The following is a 16,861-nucleotide window of genomic DNA, read 5'->3' as shown; positions in this document are numbered from 1 at the left end:
AAGGTGTACGCAGCAGTCATTTAAGCATGTCATGATGAAGAGCAAGAGGGCCCACTTGACAGCCATCCGCTCATGGCAAGGTTTCTTAAGGGAGTCTGTCGATTACGTGCCTAAAGAGCCTCCTCAGTTCCCAAATGGGATTTGGATCTGGTTCTTGGAGTACTATCTAGACCTCACTTTGACCCTTAAGACACTAGACTTGAAACCTCTTCTTAAGACTGTGTTTCTGGTGACCATCGCCTCTACCAAGATGATTGGCGAGCTCAATGCTTTATCTGTTAGTGTTATAATTTGTGTTTTACATTTTTTGGTTGAACCTTTATTTAACTAGGCAAGTCAGTTAAGAACCAATTCTTATTTACAATGACGGCCTACCCCGGCCAAACCCGGACAACGCTGGGCCAATTGTGCGCCGCCCTATGGGACTCCCAATCACGGGCCAGATGTGAGCAGCCTGGATTTGAACCAGGGACTGCTGTGATGCCTCTTGCACTGAGATGCCATGCCTTAGACCGCTAAGCCACTCGGGAGCCCCAGGCATATGTTACACTGCGGCCTAATCCTGCCTTCCTACCAAGGATCCTGCCCCCAGGTCACGTGAACAGGGAAATGGTGCTAACAGCCTTATCCACCTCCATGCCCACTGGGGCTAATGATGTTGATGGATGCGCTCTTTGTCCTGTGAAATCCCTAAACATGTACGTGGAGCGGACTAAGGTGATCCGTCGCTCTGATCAGCTGTTTGTGTGCTTTGGCGATAGAGAGGCAAGCCTCTCAAAACAACAGTTTTCACATTGGATTGTAGACATTATCCTGCAAGCCTAGCTGGTTGCCCAGTCCCATAGTCTGTGGTAACGTTGCCAACTCCTGGGCACTGCTCTGTCTGACATGTGCGGCTGCCAGATGATGACTAGCATAGACCCTCAAGTGAAATAGAACAGAGGTTACTCACGTAACCACGGTTCTATGAGCTAGGGACTATGCTAGTCCAGATGTCGGTTCCCTTGTAGCCTCGAGAAGAGTCTAGAGGAAGTGATGGTATGCGTCCAGGTATTTATAAGGGGTTGGGGCACGTGCATCACACCTGCGACACGGAATTACTCTGATATTAATATCACGACTCATCCTGCCGCCAGGCGGAAGGATATCCCATTGAATGACTAGCATAGTCCATAGCTCATAGAACCGCATGTGCGTAACCTTCTTTTCACAGAGCTAGATCCCCTACAGCAGGGGTGTCAAGCTCATTCAATGGACTGCCCAGGGTCTACAGGTTTTTGTTTTTATTTTCAATTAAGTCCTAGACAACCATGTGTGGGGAGTTCCTTACTAATTAGAGACCTTTATTCATCAATCAAGTACAAGGGAGGTGCAAAAGCCCGCTGCCACTCTGCCCTTCGTGGAATGAGTTTGACAGCTGTGCTCCACACTGGTCTTTGACGAGAAGGGGAAAAAAACTGTCGGGGGAGGTACTCTTCTGCACTGTTCAACCAATCCAGTAAATGCGAAGGAGGACTTAAGATGGTGAGTTGCCTTGTTAGCACAGGGCGCGTTTGAATGGAAAGGCTACACCAACTGACAAGATGAAAGTCGAGGAGTGAAGTCGGGGGATGTGCATCTGCGACAGCCAAAAGTCGGATACTAATGTGGTTTTCCAACAGCAAAGCTCAGATTAACATGGCAGTGTTGCCATTGTTTATATATAAAAAATATATATGATGTGGAAGTAAACATGTCTCCAAACCCCATATCACACACTCAAACTGAAATCATGTGTGTACATTGTATAATCAGTGAGCCTTAAATATCACATTAATTTCTAGCCACTGTATGAATTATAGCAAAGTTGGTTGCTGTTTCCGTCATCGTGTAAAGTTCATGCAGTCACATATCGGACAATTTTTATCCATGCAACACACTTTGAAAGGTGGTGACCATTGCCAAAAGTGATCCGCTTGAACAGGCCCACATAGTTTCTAAACCAAGAAGCGCATCATCGCAAGACAACTGGGAGCCCTTGGAAAACAGACCAAGCAGATCAGGCCAGTGACGACTGGGGTTTGGGGTTTGACAAGTCAAATACAATTTTATCGGTCACATACACATATTTAGCAGATGTTATTGCGGGTGTAGCGAAATGCTTGTGTTCCTTGCTCCAACAGTGCAGTAATATCTAACAATTCACAAGAATACACACTTCTAAAAGTAAAATAATGGAATTAAAAAATATATAAATATTAGGACGAGCAATGTCGGAGTGGCATTGGCTAAAATACAGTCGATTAGAATACAGTATATGCATATGAGATGAGTAAACACTGCTAACCTTAAATGAAGACCAGAAAGTGGCTGTGGTAACGAGTGACAACCCTTGTAACGCTGCACTTGTAATCAATGGATGGTGGTTCAGAAACACCCCGAGTCAACGGGCGCATTAGAGAGGATCACTTTTGTCAAGACATTGACCAACGTTGGTTACCGACTTTTAAAGTGTGTTGCAATATGGGTATAAAAATTGGCTGACTTGCATGTCGACTGCATGAACTTTACAAAAAAATCATGTGATCAAAAGTCATGCAGTTTTTGAAGTTGCCTTGGTTTTGATGAAATCGCCTTCAAGTCGCTGCAGTTGCTTCCGACCAACTGCAACATGCAGCATCCATAAGGATACCTGCTTTGCATGAGGTAACGATTTAATCATTAGCATATAAACACCTACTATGCTGATGAGTGGCATAGGAAGCAATGTGAATTGTGTTTACTAAGATGAATTAAGTGACAAGCCATTCAGACCAGCCTTCCAGATTGAACTTTCATAAACTACAGTACCAGTCAAAAGTGTGGACACACCTACTCATTCCAGGGTTTTTCTTTATTTTTACTATTTCCCACATTGTAGAATAATAGCGAAGACATCAAATTTATGAAATAACACAATCAAATATATTTTCTATTTGAGATTCATCAAAGTAGTCACCCTTTGCCTTGACAGCTTTGCACACTTTTGGCATTATCTCAACCAGCTTTATGAGGTAGTCCCCTGGAATGCATTTCAATTAACAGGTGTACCTTGTTAAAAGTTAATTTGTGGAATTTCTTTCCTTCTTAATGCGTTTGAGCCAATCAGTTGTGTTGTGACAAGGGAGGGGTGGTATACAGAAGATGGCTCTATTTGGTATGGCAAGAACAGCTCAAATAAGCAAAGAGAAATTACAGTTCATCATTACTTTAGGACATGAAGGTCAGTCAATCTGGAAAGTTTCTTCAAGTGCAGTCGCAAAAACCATCAAGCTCTGTGATGACTGGCTCTCATGAGGACCACCACAAGAAAGGAAGACTCAGAGTTACATCTGCTGCAGAGGATAAGTTCATTAGAATTACCAGCCTCAGAAAATGCATCCCAAATAAATGCTTTAGAGTTCAAGTAACAGACACATCTTAACATCAACTGTTCAGACTGCGTGAAATCAGGCCTTCATCATCAAAATGCTGCAAAGAAACCACTACTAAAAGGACACCAATAATAAGAAGAGACTTGCTTGGGCCATGAACCACAAGCAATGGACATTAGACCAGTGGAAATCTGTTCTTTGGTCCGATGAGTCCAAATTTGAGATTTTGGTTCCAACCACTGTGTCTTTGTGAGACGCAGAGTAGGTGAACGGATGATCTCCGCATGTGTGGTTCCCACCGTGAAGCATGAAGGAAGTGTGATGGTGTGGGGGTGCTTTGCTGGTAACACTGTCGGTGGTTTATTTAGCATTCAAGGCACACTTAACCAGCATGGAAACCACAGCATTCTGCAGTGATACGCCATCCCATCTGGTTTGCGCTTAGTCCCACTATCGTTTGTTTTTCAACAGGACAATGACCCAACACGCCTCCAGACTGTGTAAGGGCTATTAGACCAAGAAGGGGAGTGACGGAGTGCTGCATCAGATGACCTGGCCTCCACAATCACCCGACCTCAATCCAATTGAGATGGTTTGGGATGAGTTGGACCGCAGAGTGAAGGAAAAGCAGCCAACAAGTGCTCAGCACATGTGGGAACTCCTTCAAGACTGTTGGAAAAGCATTCCAGCTGAAGCTGGTTGAGAGAATGCCAAGAGTGTGTAAAGCTGTCATCAAGGCAATGGGTGGCTACTTTAAAGAATCTCAAATATATTTAGGTTTGTTTAACACTTTTTTGATTACTACATGATTCCATGTGTTATTACATAGTTTTGATGTCTTCACTATTATTCTACAATGTAGAAAATAGTACAAATAGTACAAATAAAAACTCTAAACTTTTGACTGGTACTGTATATTTGTGTTGACAAGAACAGCACGTAACACCTCAGCTGACATTCTAGGAAAAAGTGATATTTATTAAAATCCCAAATAAAAACATTCACACAAACACATATTGATTAAATATGCAAGAATAGTTTGTCACCCCTCAGTAAATGGTTAAAAGCATTAGAGGTCACACATTCTAAAAAGCATGTTGTTGACGATCTGTTATTTGGGCTCTACACCATACTAATAACTGGTTATTAAAGAGGCACAACATGCCACACTTCATCTTCACTTGTTTCCTCATATCTTGGGAAGCATCCCATTCAGTGGAAAGGTTCATCATAGAAAATAATGGAGAAAAAAAATTGCACACGTGTACAGAACAGATTAAAAAATACTTTTGTGCCTGTATCTATAAGAAGTAGTTGAAAGCTGAAAAACCAACTAGAACACCAATGAAGCCAACTTTAGCCCTAGCAGGGATACATCTGTAAAACTGGAGGTAGAAGTATATTCCTGAGAAGTAAAAGACAAAAAGCCTCATTTATACTCTGAATTTCCAAGTACTGTACATGAAAACAAAATAGTTAACAAAACCAAGGCCGGTATGTCAACCTAGTGCTTCCCCAAATCTCACAATACTATTATCGTCATTCATATTATGACTGTTATTATTGATAATATGATACATGTGTAATCTCTGTGCTAGGTTTCTATATCATATTTGTTAAAGGAAGAACTGAAACGTGAAAACAAAGTAACTCATATCTACAGCCATCCAAAGCATTTTCAGAAGTGTTATCTATACAGGTTCATTCATAGAAGAATTGTCACAGCATAAGGCATCTTGCAATTACAGCAGATATTTTATCATAACATTTCATTTTGTTTCATCTCCACATATGTTTTGGTTGTCCCTGCGATATACTATCTACTAAACAAATAGTTCAAGCAAGTGGTAAATCTCATATCAAGGCTGAAAATTCATGGAATGATTCTGATTAGAAATAAGTAAGTCTCTTAACTTTGGTTGAGAAAAATAAATGGGGGTGGGGGGGGGGGGGCTTGCAATCAAATATCAACAGGGGAAAGGCAAGTCATTCTTTTTCAAGAGAACACTTCTTCTGTACGCTAGCTATAGGGGCCCCCAAAAACAACCATATCCATCCCTGAAACGTATGATTGTGCACTGTAACAAAGAAGTCCACTAGGGGGCAGCATCCCAGAGTAATAAAATAAGTATTCCTGACTGAGGCGTCCCTGGTCTCCATTGCATGTTGCCAAAAAAATCCAAAGTAATTATCATCAGCTATGATAGAGGAAAGATTAATGGTTTAATATGATTGTCTGCAATAATCTATCCTTCCAACCATTATTTATCAAAAGCTGAATTCCCTGACCACAATCCAACTACAATCTCTTATCTCTGTCAATACATTGTACAGTATAGACCCAAGTCATGAAACGCAGCATAATATATCACACTTTAAGATATAACCGCAATATACTACTTCATTAAGGTACTGTGTAATGATCTTACAAGAGATATAGTCTAATCATAGTCTTTGAGGTAGAGGGGCTTCATTGTGGAAAAACAGAACACACATACAATGTTGTAACATCTCCTGATTGTCGCTACAATGAACTCAAAAATCGTCGCTGAGGATTCTGAACTCGAAAAGAGTGTGAATCCATGCAGTTTCTTGAAGATGCAGAAACAACCTTCGTAGTAGCTGTAGTACCTTAGTGGTTAAAATGCAAATATTTCTGAGCGCTGCAAATCAATGGATATCTGATAAAAATAGATATTTTCTTAATGACCAGATGCTCAGTTGTTGCCTTGGGGACAAGGAGGTCAAAAGGTCAATTTGAAGAGCAGTGCTGACCCAAAGACAGGAATTGATTGGCTGTTTCCACCCCAATCCTTTACATAAGCAGCCCTACGTAATGCAAGCACGTACCTAAATTCATAAACGCTTTTGTTGTTATGAAGATGTCATATCAATGTGTAGGTGCTTTTAAGACATGATTTCAAGCCCCTAAGTAAAGCTACTTCAACCCCAAACCTCTGTTTTAAAGCAGCACTATTGCAGAGCTAAGAATTCCTGCACCCTACTATAAGCTGTAAGTAAGGACATCCAAAAGAGCAGCTAACTTTAGAGTGAAGATGATCCCTCTACTTATACAAGTACAGAGGACCCTGGGTAATTGATGAGACAACCGGATAGAAAACTACATTCTAAAACGAAAAAACAAATGGTTTAAACGGGTCATAAACAAAACAAACACTCAAACCAGCAAATACAGTTGTATAGCTTGTAACTATGACGGAAACGTAAAGCAGTGAAATACAAAGTGATTGTTTCACAGCAAGCTGGCAGACACCTGAGAAAAACCAACATGTCTGCACATATAAGTCCCAATGAGCATTAACAATTCCTGTTGACTTCCACCAGGAAAAAAAATAAAATGATCTTGCATCATGACCACAGAGACTTGTGAACCTGTGTCTGAGGTACAATTAATAGACAATCTCAGCAAAGATTGATTTGTGTGCGACTGCATTATGCAAATGTAGAGGTTTTCTATAACATGAGGTCACAATGTTACTTTGTTATGCCCTGAAGAAATAAAATCTTTAAAGCTTTTCTACTCAAAATAGAAGATATTTAAAATGTTCTACTTTATAGAATGCAAATATATATTGTTTTGCAATAACTATATTGTTAGTGATGATGATGATAATAATAATAATAATAAAGATGAGAATAATAATGTTAAAAATAAAATAAGTTTAATTGTGATTCAGTAGCTGTGTTACGTGTAAACAGTGCATTACCCTTCCAACCTATTATTTTTATTTGTTCTTAGATAATCACTGCATTTATGTAGAAATAAATTATTCACAGGCTGTGCATATATCGTAATCATATACTGTCTCTTTGTTGGGTTATTCAAACTTATTTGGGCTAAAGAACAGAAGAGGATATGAGAGAACCTGAGATAGACCACTTGAAGTACACAGAGTTTTAGTTTGTGGTTTTCTGTATATGTTTTTTTTTGGCATAGGCTATTTAGAAAATTTGGTAGGGTTTTTTTTTGGCTTTAGTTTTGGCATCAAAAAGTGAAGGGTTCAGAGTTGTTAAGATGATGGGTTGATTGAGGTAGGTGTGTAGGGGAGCGGCTGGGATCCACTGCGCCCACCAGGGGCTTTGTTGTTACTTGATGATCCAGAGGGGCCTGAAGAGGCTGACCCTGCTGCCTGAGCAAAAAGCATACCTGAATGAAAACAAAAAACAGACTTAAAGTAACATTTATGTCATTGCAAAAAGATAGCAAGTTGAAAGTTCAACTTGTGTTTTCCTGACCTACAAAAGGTCCAATGTTGTGAGTTGCAACAGGTCAGGAATGACAGTTGTAGTAACACAAGAGTGTCGTTGACTGACTGGTGACTCACCGGTGTACATGACTCCGTTGAGCTCCACTGACATACTGATGCTGCTCATGCCATTTGTGGTGAGATTGAGAGCGGAGTCCTGCCGGCCACCTGAGAAAACACACACAGCATGTAACGTACACAGCATTCATAGGTGATGTTTAAAGCAGCAATCAGCAGTTGAAACAACAAAGCGTTTTCCCCTGCCCCTGTTTCCGTAAAAAGCTGAGGGATGGGGCTGGAGAAACATAACCCCTCTCAAATTCATAGACACCGATATGGATGCAAGGACAGACCATCCATGTCAAAATTATAGTTTAGCCATGTTTTGAGGCTATTGAGTGTTTGTTTACATTAATTTTGTTTACAAATCTGCTGGAGGGTGGTCGTGGAGTTGCGAGAGAACTTGGGCAAATACAATGGCGCAATTACACTTGACATGTGGACTGACGATTTTCGGAAAATAGGATACTTGTTTACAAACATTGGAGTAAAACATGCTTATATTTCAGGTTGATGGGGTATGACAGTTAAACTAAGCTCATGATGCATTTATATGTTATATTATTCAAGAATCAATGGGTAAATATTCTTAAATTATATGTACAATTATATGTGGTGAAGTTATCAATTGCACTTTGGATTGTGTATCAATACACCCAGTCACTACAAAGATACAGGTGTCCTTCCTAACTCAGTTGCCGGAGAGGAAGGAAACCACTCAGGGATTTCACCATGACTTTAAAACCGTTACAGAATTTAATGGCTGTGATACAGGAAAACTGAGGATGGATGAACAACATTGTAGTTGCTCCACATTACTAACTTCATTAACAGAGTGAAAAGAAGGAAGCCTGTAAAGAAAACAAATATTCCAAAACATGCATCCTGTTTGCAACAAGGCACTAAAGTAATACTGCAAAAAAAATATGTGTCAAAGCAATTAAAAGTTATGTTTGGGGCAAATCCTAATACAACACATTACTGAGTATCATTCTCCATATGTTCAAGCAGAGTGGTGTCTGTATCATGTTATGAATATGCTTGTAATCGTTAAGGACTGGGGAGTTTCAGGATAAAAAATAAACGGAATGGAGCTAAGCACAGGCAAAATCCTAGAGAACCTGGTTCAGTCTGCTTTCCACCAGACACCCAGAGATTAATTCACCTTTCAGCAGGTCAATAACCTAAAACACAAGGCCAACTCTACACTGGAGTTGCTTACTAAGACGACAGTGAATGTTCCTGAGTGGCCGAGTTACAGTTTTGACTTCAATCTACTTGAAAATCTATGGCAAGTCCTGAAAATGGTTGTCTAGGAATGATCCAAAACAGATTTGAGAGAGATGGGTGAGAAAAAAAATCAATTTAATACATTTTGAATTCAGGAAGTAACAACAATTTGGAATAAGTCAAGGGGCAGGAATACTTTCTGAAAGCACTGTAAACTAACTAACTGCACAACCTAATTTATAAACAAACAAATTCATTAAACAACACGTACAAATTGATATCTGAATAAACTAACTACGTGAACACCCTTAACAAACGGAACAACCTAATATATTAAACAAAGTCACTGAACAACCTAACATTTACATACTATCTGTACAACCTATTATGTAAACTGCCTTGCTGAACTATACATACAAACAGCCTGAACAACCAAACGTCTGAGCAACCATGAAAACACAACCCTACTACTGAAGCACAGACACACACACAGAACCTCATAAGTTTCTGTGTAGACTTGCAAACTACTGTTAAATAGACAGACAACACATACGAGAAGAGTTGAGGGGGGAAAAGCTACATAGCGTTAAGGCATTTCCATGAAATAGTACTCATTCATTTGAACAAAATGTCAAGGAAAATTCCCCAGCATTCTGTACTTTTACTAGACACTGATAAGAGGATAAGAAAGTTCCGCTGTTCAATCCCCTACGTATAGAGTCTGTATGCTGCTGGGGAACATTGTTTGTGCAAAAGGGGTCAATATACGCAATTGTTTGACGTGGCCAGTTCAAGATCGACAATTTTGCTTAAGAACAGGAGGCCTGATCTACATGACATAAATCCCCTTTCAGGACTGTACTGTAGACCAGTGTTTTCTCAGATGATGGGTTGAGAACCCACGAATGGGTTGTGTGGCCAGTCCCTGGGTTGTAGCTAAAGACTGGGTTGTGGCTTAGAGATACAGTTTTGTCTAATGTGGTGGTTGTCAAGGAGAAATTGAAAGGCCTTCATTAGCTAGGTCACAATGTAAAAAAGTTTGGGAACCAATGCTGGATTTGTATTTACTATGGATCCCCATTAGCTGCTGCCAAAGCAGCAGCTACTCTTCCTGTGGTCCAGCAAAATTAAGGCAATTTATACCATTGTAAAACATTACAATTCATTCACAAATTTCACAACACACTGTGTGGTTATTAACCATACTAAGACATGTTATTTTACTGATGGGCTGCAATGGTGGCCCAATATTGGTACCTTCAAATCAAACCTTATTTAAAGTGCATCTAAAATTGCAACATTCTTTACCTTGGTTGTTGATGCGGATGTTCATGGGCATCTGGGCGGTCATAGCCAGCAGGTTGTGCTGCAGTGCTCTCTGCAGCAGTCGCTGGTGCTCCTCGGCAGGCAGAGCCATCTTCTTCTCCGGGGGCTCGCCCGCCTCCAGTCTGTCCCTCAGCTGCTCCAGAGCCGCTACCTGGGCTGCCATGGCTGCCTGGGCCGCTGCCGCCTGCACCACTGCCACCGAGTGACCCGCCAGAGGATGCCCAGACATGCGGCCCACGCCGGACAGGGGCTGACCGCCCTCATCTTCTGTAGGGGAAACGGAGAAGTTTGGAACAGGATAGTAGTGTTGGATGTGTTGGCATTTCAAATCAAATGTGTGATGCTATGGTTTACTGTTCACTTCAACTGTTCTGTGGTAATCTGTATGAACCCACCCAACACTTTGGGGTTGTGTTCGTGTTATGGCTTACTGTTCACCTCAATCTGAATGATATGAATGAACCCAAAGAAGAATTTAAATGAAATAAAACAAACTTCCTCATTTCAATGCAGCATAATTGTCCTCTAAAGATATCTGAGCAAAACCCGTTGCTCTCCAACAACACCTTTCTTGATTTTCTGGATGGGAGTGAGAGATGCTCCGTTGGTGGCCACGTTCATCCCCATGTTCTGCATGGACATCTTGGGGGAGGACAGCATGGTGGGGGTCCCATTGGGGGAGTAGGTGAAGAGGGAGCTGCCGAAGCTCTGCCGGCGGCCTTCCCGCCGGTTACTGTCGATAGCTGCCTGGAGCTCATTGGGGTTGCTGAGGCTCCTCTTGTCACATTCATATGGGTACAGGTACTTCATGTATCTGTGATAACGTCATTTCAGTTGGTATTAGGAACATTATGAAATCATGTGAAAAACACTATTACAATGGATAAGTATACCTTGAAACAAGTTTACAAATTGTGTGTGTGTGTGTGTGTGTTCACCAGGGGTTGGAACTGGTTCAGGGAACGGAACAGAAAACCAGAAAATAATACACTTAGAGGAACCGAACCGAGAACGAAAGTGAATTACACTGTTCCAGAACAGAACGGTTATTTTAAAAGCATGGGAACAGGATAATAACATTAGTTTACGTTACAGCATTTTTTTTCAGTCCCACAAAAAAACTCAACAAAACGCCTATGCAAAGCACTCACTTTCAATCACTTATTCCAGTGTCTACCTGCTAGCTGAACATCTTAGCCAGTGAGTGTGCATGTAGGCTACCTCCCCCTACAAAGTATAGTCTACTGTAGCCTACAGACGTACAAGTGGGGTTCAGAAATTAGAGAGATTTTTATTAGAGAAGAATGGATGAACCGTTTCAATGCTAGTTAAGAATACTGTAGTTATGACGTTTCACATTGGATTTGTTAACTATAAAAAGTTTAAAGGTTTTTGTTTTGTTTTTATTCTGGTCCAACGTTAAGCCAACTCCCTGAAGTTCAAAGACATTCAAAGTTCCTTCATAGAAGCCGCTCCCCCGCAGGTATAATTCTGTGGGACTAATTCAGATAGTGTATGTCATGACAACAAGATGCTCAGCGCTTCAAGCCAAGTCTCCTCCTCCACCCGCTCCTACCACCCGCAAAATTTCAATCGCATCTCGCACCCTACACTTGTCTGCCCAAGGCATGTAAATAGCTTGCCCACTCCAGAGCAAGCTGCTCTATCCGCACTGATTGGTGAAGTCATTTAATGTTACTTTGGGCAGACAAGTGTAGGGTGCGAGATGCGATTGAAATTTTGCGGGTGGTAGGAGCGGGTGGAGGAGGAGACTTGAAGTTGAGGAGACAAAAAGTTGATTTCAGATGTTTAAAAACGATCAGAAAGAAACTATATAAACATTTACTATGTTTATTTTGGTTCCAACCCCTGGTACTCACTGTGTCCTGAGAGTAAAGGCAGCACTGGTAATTGAGGTAGGAAGGTTGAGTCCTTTAGTGATCTCTCTCCACAGCTTCTTGTTGATGACCTCCACCAGGCCTCCCTTCTCTGTCACCAGCTGGTACAGCATGTACAGGTCCAGGACCTGCTTGGCCATGATGGGGATCCTGTTCACAGGGGTTCCTGGAGACAGGGAAAAGACAACTCACTGCCTGTGGTCATGCCATACTCTTTTGCTAGGTTTCTCTTTTGATACGTTGCTATGGAACTGAGTGTGAACTGAGAAAGCCTTCTAGTCGTTTGAAACGGTTTGAACGCTTCAGGAGTACAACACTACATTCAATGGGCGTGGCTTTGGTGACAGAAATGTCATGGTCTAATAGGGAGAGGGTATTGTTTTCCTACAGAGTGTCACACCTTTTCTGAGCACACATTACTTCAATAGATAATACATTGTCAATGCCATGTCTGTTTTATTCTTGTTATGGTATTGGGTCTTATTATCCTTTCAAATACGTTACATCTTCTTTAACAATTAAGAAAGCTATTGGGGGAAAAAAGAAGATACTCCTTTCAGTCTTTTGTCAATTCCCTATATTGTCCCTAGAGGGCAGTGTCCAATTATTAGAGAAACTATGCACGCAGACCCGCCCATACATTTGTTTGAGAGCAAACATACTGTAAACCTCCAATACTGGATTTTCCACACTGACTATCTTGACGTTTATTTATGTTTATTGTTATTACATTCAACATGTTGGCCTTATATTTCCAAAGTAGAACTCATTTGTGTATCAACATTATACAATGTACTGTGCAGTTTGAAATGCTTGAATAAAAACACCACATGGACCCACAACGTGACTGCTGACTACTCTCCATGATCTTTCTCTGCATTGTTTTGTGGATACAGTCTGACTATGATTAATCAAATATGCTTGTGTGGAATTGCCATGTTCTGAGGCAGCAATTCACACTTGGAATGCTGTACCAAACCAAACACCATAACTGAACGGAGCAACATACAAACTCTGGAGCCTAAACATATGCGTAAATACATTCCTAACTCAATACATGCACTCTTGTGTACGCTCTACTTTTAGACGCGCTGGGAACAGTGAGGGCTTGGCAATCATCTCCAAATGAATAATGATCCGCCCATGGCGGTGAAAGCTGAGAGTGGTGTTTCGTATGTCAATGAAGGGGGAGGGACAGGGGGTTATAGAGCAGTGTTTCCCAACTCCAGTCCTCAAGTACACCCAACAGTACACATTTTGATTGTCGCCCTGGACGAACACACCCGATTCAACTAATCATCAAACCCTTTGAGTTGAATCAGGTGTGCTTGTCTCGGGCTACGATCAAAATGTGTACTGTTGGGTGTACTTGAGGACTTGAGTTGGGAACCACTGGGCTAGAGAACAGAACATTGTCTCCCAGTACTAATCCACCAAGGCAAACAGTACAGCCTTCCAGTCTCCATCGAGTCATGGCAGTTATTGGCATTGATGTGGCTCTGCTAGATCGAGGGACAGAAAGGTACTGTGCTCTCTGGCACATACGACACTCCCTCACCTCTCTTTTGCATGAAGCTGAATAGGTCATCCAGAAACTCTTTTCTCTTGGGGTCGCCATCTAGTTCATAGAGCTGTTGAGGAGATGAGAAGAGGGGAGGGAGAAGAGATGAAACAAGTTACAACTGGGAGCAGATTACCAATGGGGGTTGAGAGCCATTATTGCCCCAAAATGGAGGATGGAGCCTCAGCCTTAGAATGCCATCAAGTCGAGAGAGGAGGCCCAGTCTGATGAAAACCTGATGTGGTCCTGCTGCTATAGCTGAGAGCTCCGGAAAGCTCAGTGAAAGTTAACAGTAAAAGTGGATCACATGCTCAGGGGAACACAGTGGGCTATTGAGGCAACTTCAATTGCGGTATGAAGATTGATTCACACTCGCTGGTGTGAAGAGTATCTTTTGACTGGCTAGAATGTCAAACAAATGTGCAGCTAACAACCCAAATGTATACCTGAGGTGAAATAAATTATATATATACCTGCTACACAAGGTTCTTCATCATTACAACAGTTCGGCCAGAGCACACAATGTAAAACTCTACCCTGGTTTGGGAGGGCTTTTTTCAGCCTCTTGCTGTGTAACCACAAACAGGCCATTCTCTTTGTGGCATTTAGCGCTCATTAGTGACGCCAAGCTGCCGTAAGATCTTATTATCAGAGGGATGGGGGGCTGGATGATTAGGCAGAGAGAGCGGTAATGTAGGGCTGGAGGCAAGGCAAGTCTTAATTACAGGATGCCTGCATTTCGAGGAGTGCCGTGCCATAAATCTTCAAAATGGCTCCCCTCAGTCTCTCTTGCTCTTTCTCTCTCTCTCTCACAAGTTTGTAATAGATCTCCCCCCATGCCTCCCTACACCTCCTCCACAGAGCAACCGCTGTGTTCTTCCTTTTCCTTCTATCCAATCCACACTGGTCTGCTCTGCCAGCATTCCTACTGTAGGCTCCTGAGATAGGCCTAACCTGCCTGGGAAAAGATAATCGCCTTGACAATAGAACTGTCTGGACAATATTAGTTCACATAAGTTACAGCAAACATAAACAAGATGGCATATACAGTGCCTTGCGAAAGTATTCGGCCCCCTTGAACTTTGCGACCTTTTGCCACATTTCAGGCTTCAAACATAAAGATATAAAACTGTATTTTTTTGTGAAGAATCAACAACAAGTGGGACACAATCATGAAGTGGAACGACATTTATTGGATATTTCAAACTTTTTTAACAAATCAAAAACTGAAAAATTGGGCGTGCAAAATTATTCAGCCCCTTTACTTTCAGTGCAGCAAACTCTCTCCAGAAGTTCAGTGAGGATCTCTGAATGATCCAATGTTGACCTAAATGACTAATGATGATAAATACAATCCACCTGTGTGTAATCAAGTCTCCGTATAAATGCACCTGCACTGTGATAGTCTCAGAGGTCCGTTAAAAGCGCAGAGAGCATCATGAAGAACAAGGAACACACCAGGCAGGTCCGAGATACAGAAGTTGATACAGAAGTGAAGAAGTTTAAAGCCGGATTTGGATACAAAAAGATTTCCCAAGCTTTAAACATCCCAAGGAGCACTGTGCAAGCGATAATATTGAAATGGAAGGAGTATCAGACCACTGCAAATCTACCAAGACCTGGCCGTCCCTCTAAACTTTCAGCTCATACAAGGAGAAGACTGATCAGAGATGCAGCCAAGAGGCCCATGATCACTCTGGATGAACTGCAGAGATCTACAGCTGAGGTGGGAAACTCTGTCCATAGGACAACAATCAGTCGTATATTGCACAAATCTGGCCTTTATGGAAGAGTGGCAAGAAAGCCATTTCTTAAAGATATCCATAAAAAGTGTCGTTTAAAGTTTGCCACAAGCCACCTGGGAGACACACCAAACATGTGGAAGAAGGTGCTCTGGTCAGATGAAACCAAAATGGAACTTTTTGGCAACAATGCAAAATGTTATGTTTGGCGTAAAAGCAACACAGCTCATCACACTGAACACACCATCCCCACTGTCAAACATGGTGGTGGCAGCATCATGGTTTGGGCCTGCTTTTCTTCAGCAGGGACAGGGAAGATGGTTAAAATTGATGGGAAGATGGATGGAGCCAAATACAGGACCATTCTGGAAGACAACCTGATGGAGTCTGCAAAAGACCTGAGACTGGGACGGAGATTTGTCTTCCAACAAGACAATGATCAAAACATAAAGCAAAATATACAATGGAATGGTTCAAAAATAAACATATCCAGGTGTTAGAATGGCCAAGTCAAAGTCCAGACCTGAACCCAATCGACAATCTGTGGAAAGAACTGAAAACTGCTGTTCACAAATGCTCTCCATCCAACCTCACTGAGCTCGAGCTGTTTTGCAAGGAGAAATGGGAAAAAATGTCAGTCTCTCGATGTGCAAAACTGATAGAGACATACCCCAAGCGACTTACAGCTGTATTCGCAGCAAAAGGTGGCGCTACAAAGTATTAACTTAAGGGGGCTGAATAATTTTGCACGCCCAATTTTTCAGTTTTTGATTTGTTAAAAAAGTTTGAAATATCCAATAAATGTCGTTCCACTTCATGATTGTGTCCCACTTGTTGTTGATTCTTCACAAAAAAATACAGTTTTATATCTTTATGTTTGAAGCCTGAAATGTGGCAAAAGGTCGCAAAGTTCAAGGGGGCCGAATACTTTCGCAAGGCACTGTATGTTTGCCACGGAGCATCTACAGTTGAAGGCGGAAGTTAACATACACTTAGGTGTAAAAACTTGTTTTTCAACCTCTCCACAAATTTCTTGTTAACAAACTATAGTTTTGGCAAGTCGGTTAGGACATCTACTTTGTGCATGCCACAAGTAATTTTTCCAACAATTGTTTACAGAAAGATTATTTCACTTATAACTCACTGTATCACAATTCCAGTGGGTCAGAGGTTTAGATACATTAAGTTGACTGTGCCTTTAAACAGCTTGGAAAATTCCAGAAAATGTTGTCATGGCTTCAGAAGCTTCTGATAGGCTAATTGACATAATTAGAGTCAATTGGAGATGTACCTGATGATGTATCTAAAGGCCTACCTTCAAACTCAGTGTCTCTGCTTGACATCATGGGAAAATCAAAATAAATCAGTCAAGACCTCAGAAAAA

General features: G+C 41.5%; 1 protein-coding gene across 1 annotated transcript in view; it reads right to left on the bottom strand.

Annotated features, from left to right (window-relative positions):
- Positions 1 to 4,344: 4,344 nt before the first annotated feature.
- The window catches only part of LOC110524163 (AT-rich interactive domain-containing protein 3A), a 46,420-nt gene continuing 33,903 nt past the window's right edge, over positions 4,345 to 16,861 (bottom strand). The window contains exons 4-9 of the mRNA XM_021603549.2: positions 13,733 to 13,805; positions 12,157 to 12,340; positions 10,843 to 11,090; positions 10,259 to 10,543; positions 7,739 to 7,828; positions 4,345 to 7,560 (exon numbers count right to left, since the gene is read on the bottom strand). Of these exons, the coding sequence (XP_021459224.2) occupies positions 7,424 to 7,560; positions 7,739 to 7,828; positions 10,259 to 10,543; positions 10,843 to 11,090; positions 12,157 to 12,340; positions 13,733 to 13,805 (1,017 nt within the window). The 3' untranslated portion in view covers positions 4,345 to 7,423. The remainder of the gene's footprint in view (positions 7,561 to 7,738; positions 7,829 to 10,258; positions 10,544 to 10,842; positions 11,091 to 12,156; positions 12,341 to 13,732; positions 13,806 to 16,861) is intronic.

This window comes from Oncorhynchus mykiss, chromosome 5, assembly GCF_013265735.2.
Source record: "Oncorhynchus mykiss isolate Arlee chromosome 5, USDA_OmykA_1.1, whole genome shotgun sequence".
NCBI lineage: Eukaryota > Metazoa > Chordata > Actinopteri > Salmoniformes > Salmonidae > Oncorhynchus > Oncorhynchus mykiss.
The sequence above is the reverse complement of the archived record's forward strand: the minus strand, read 5'-3'. Positions and strand labels throughout refer to the sequence as shown.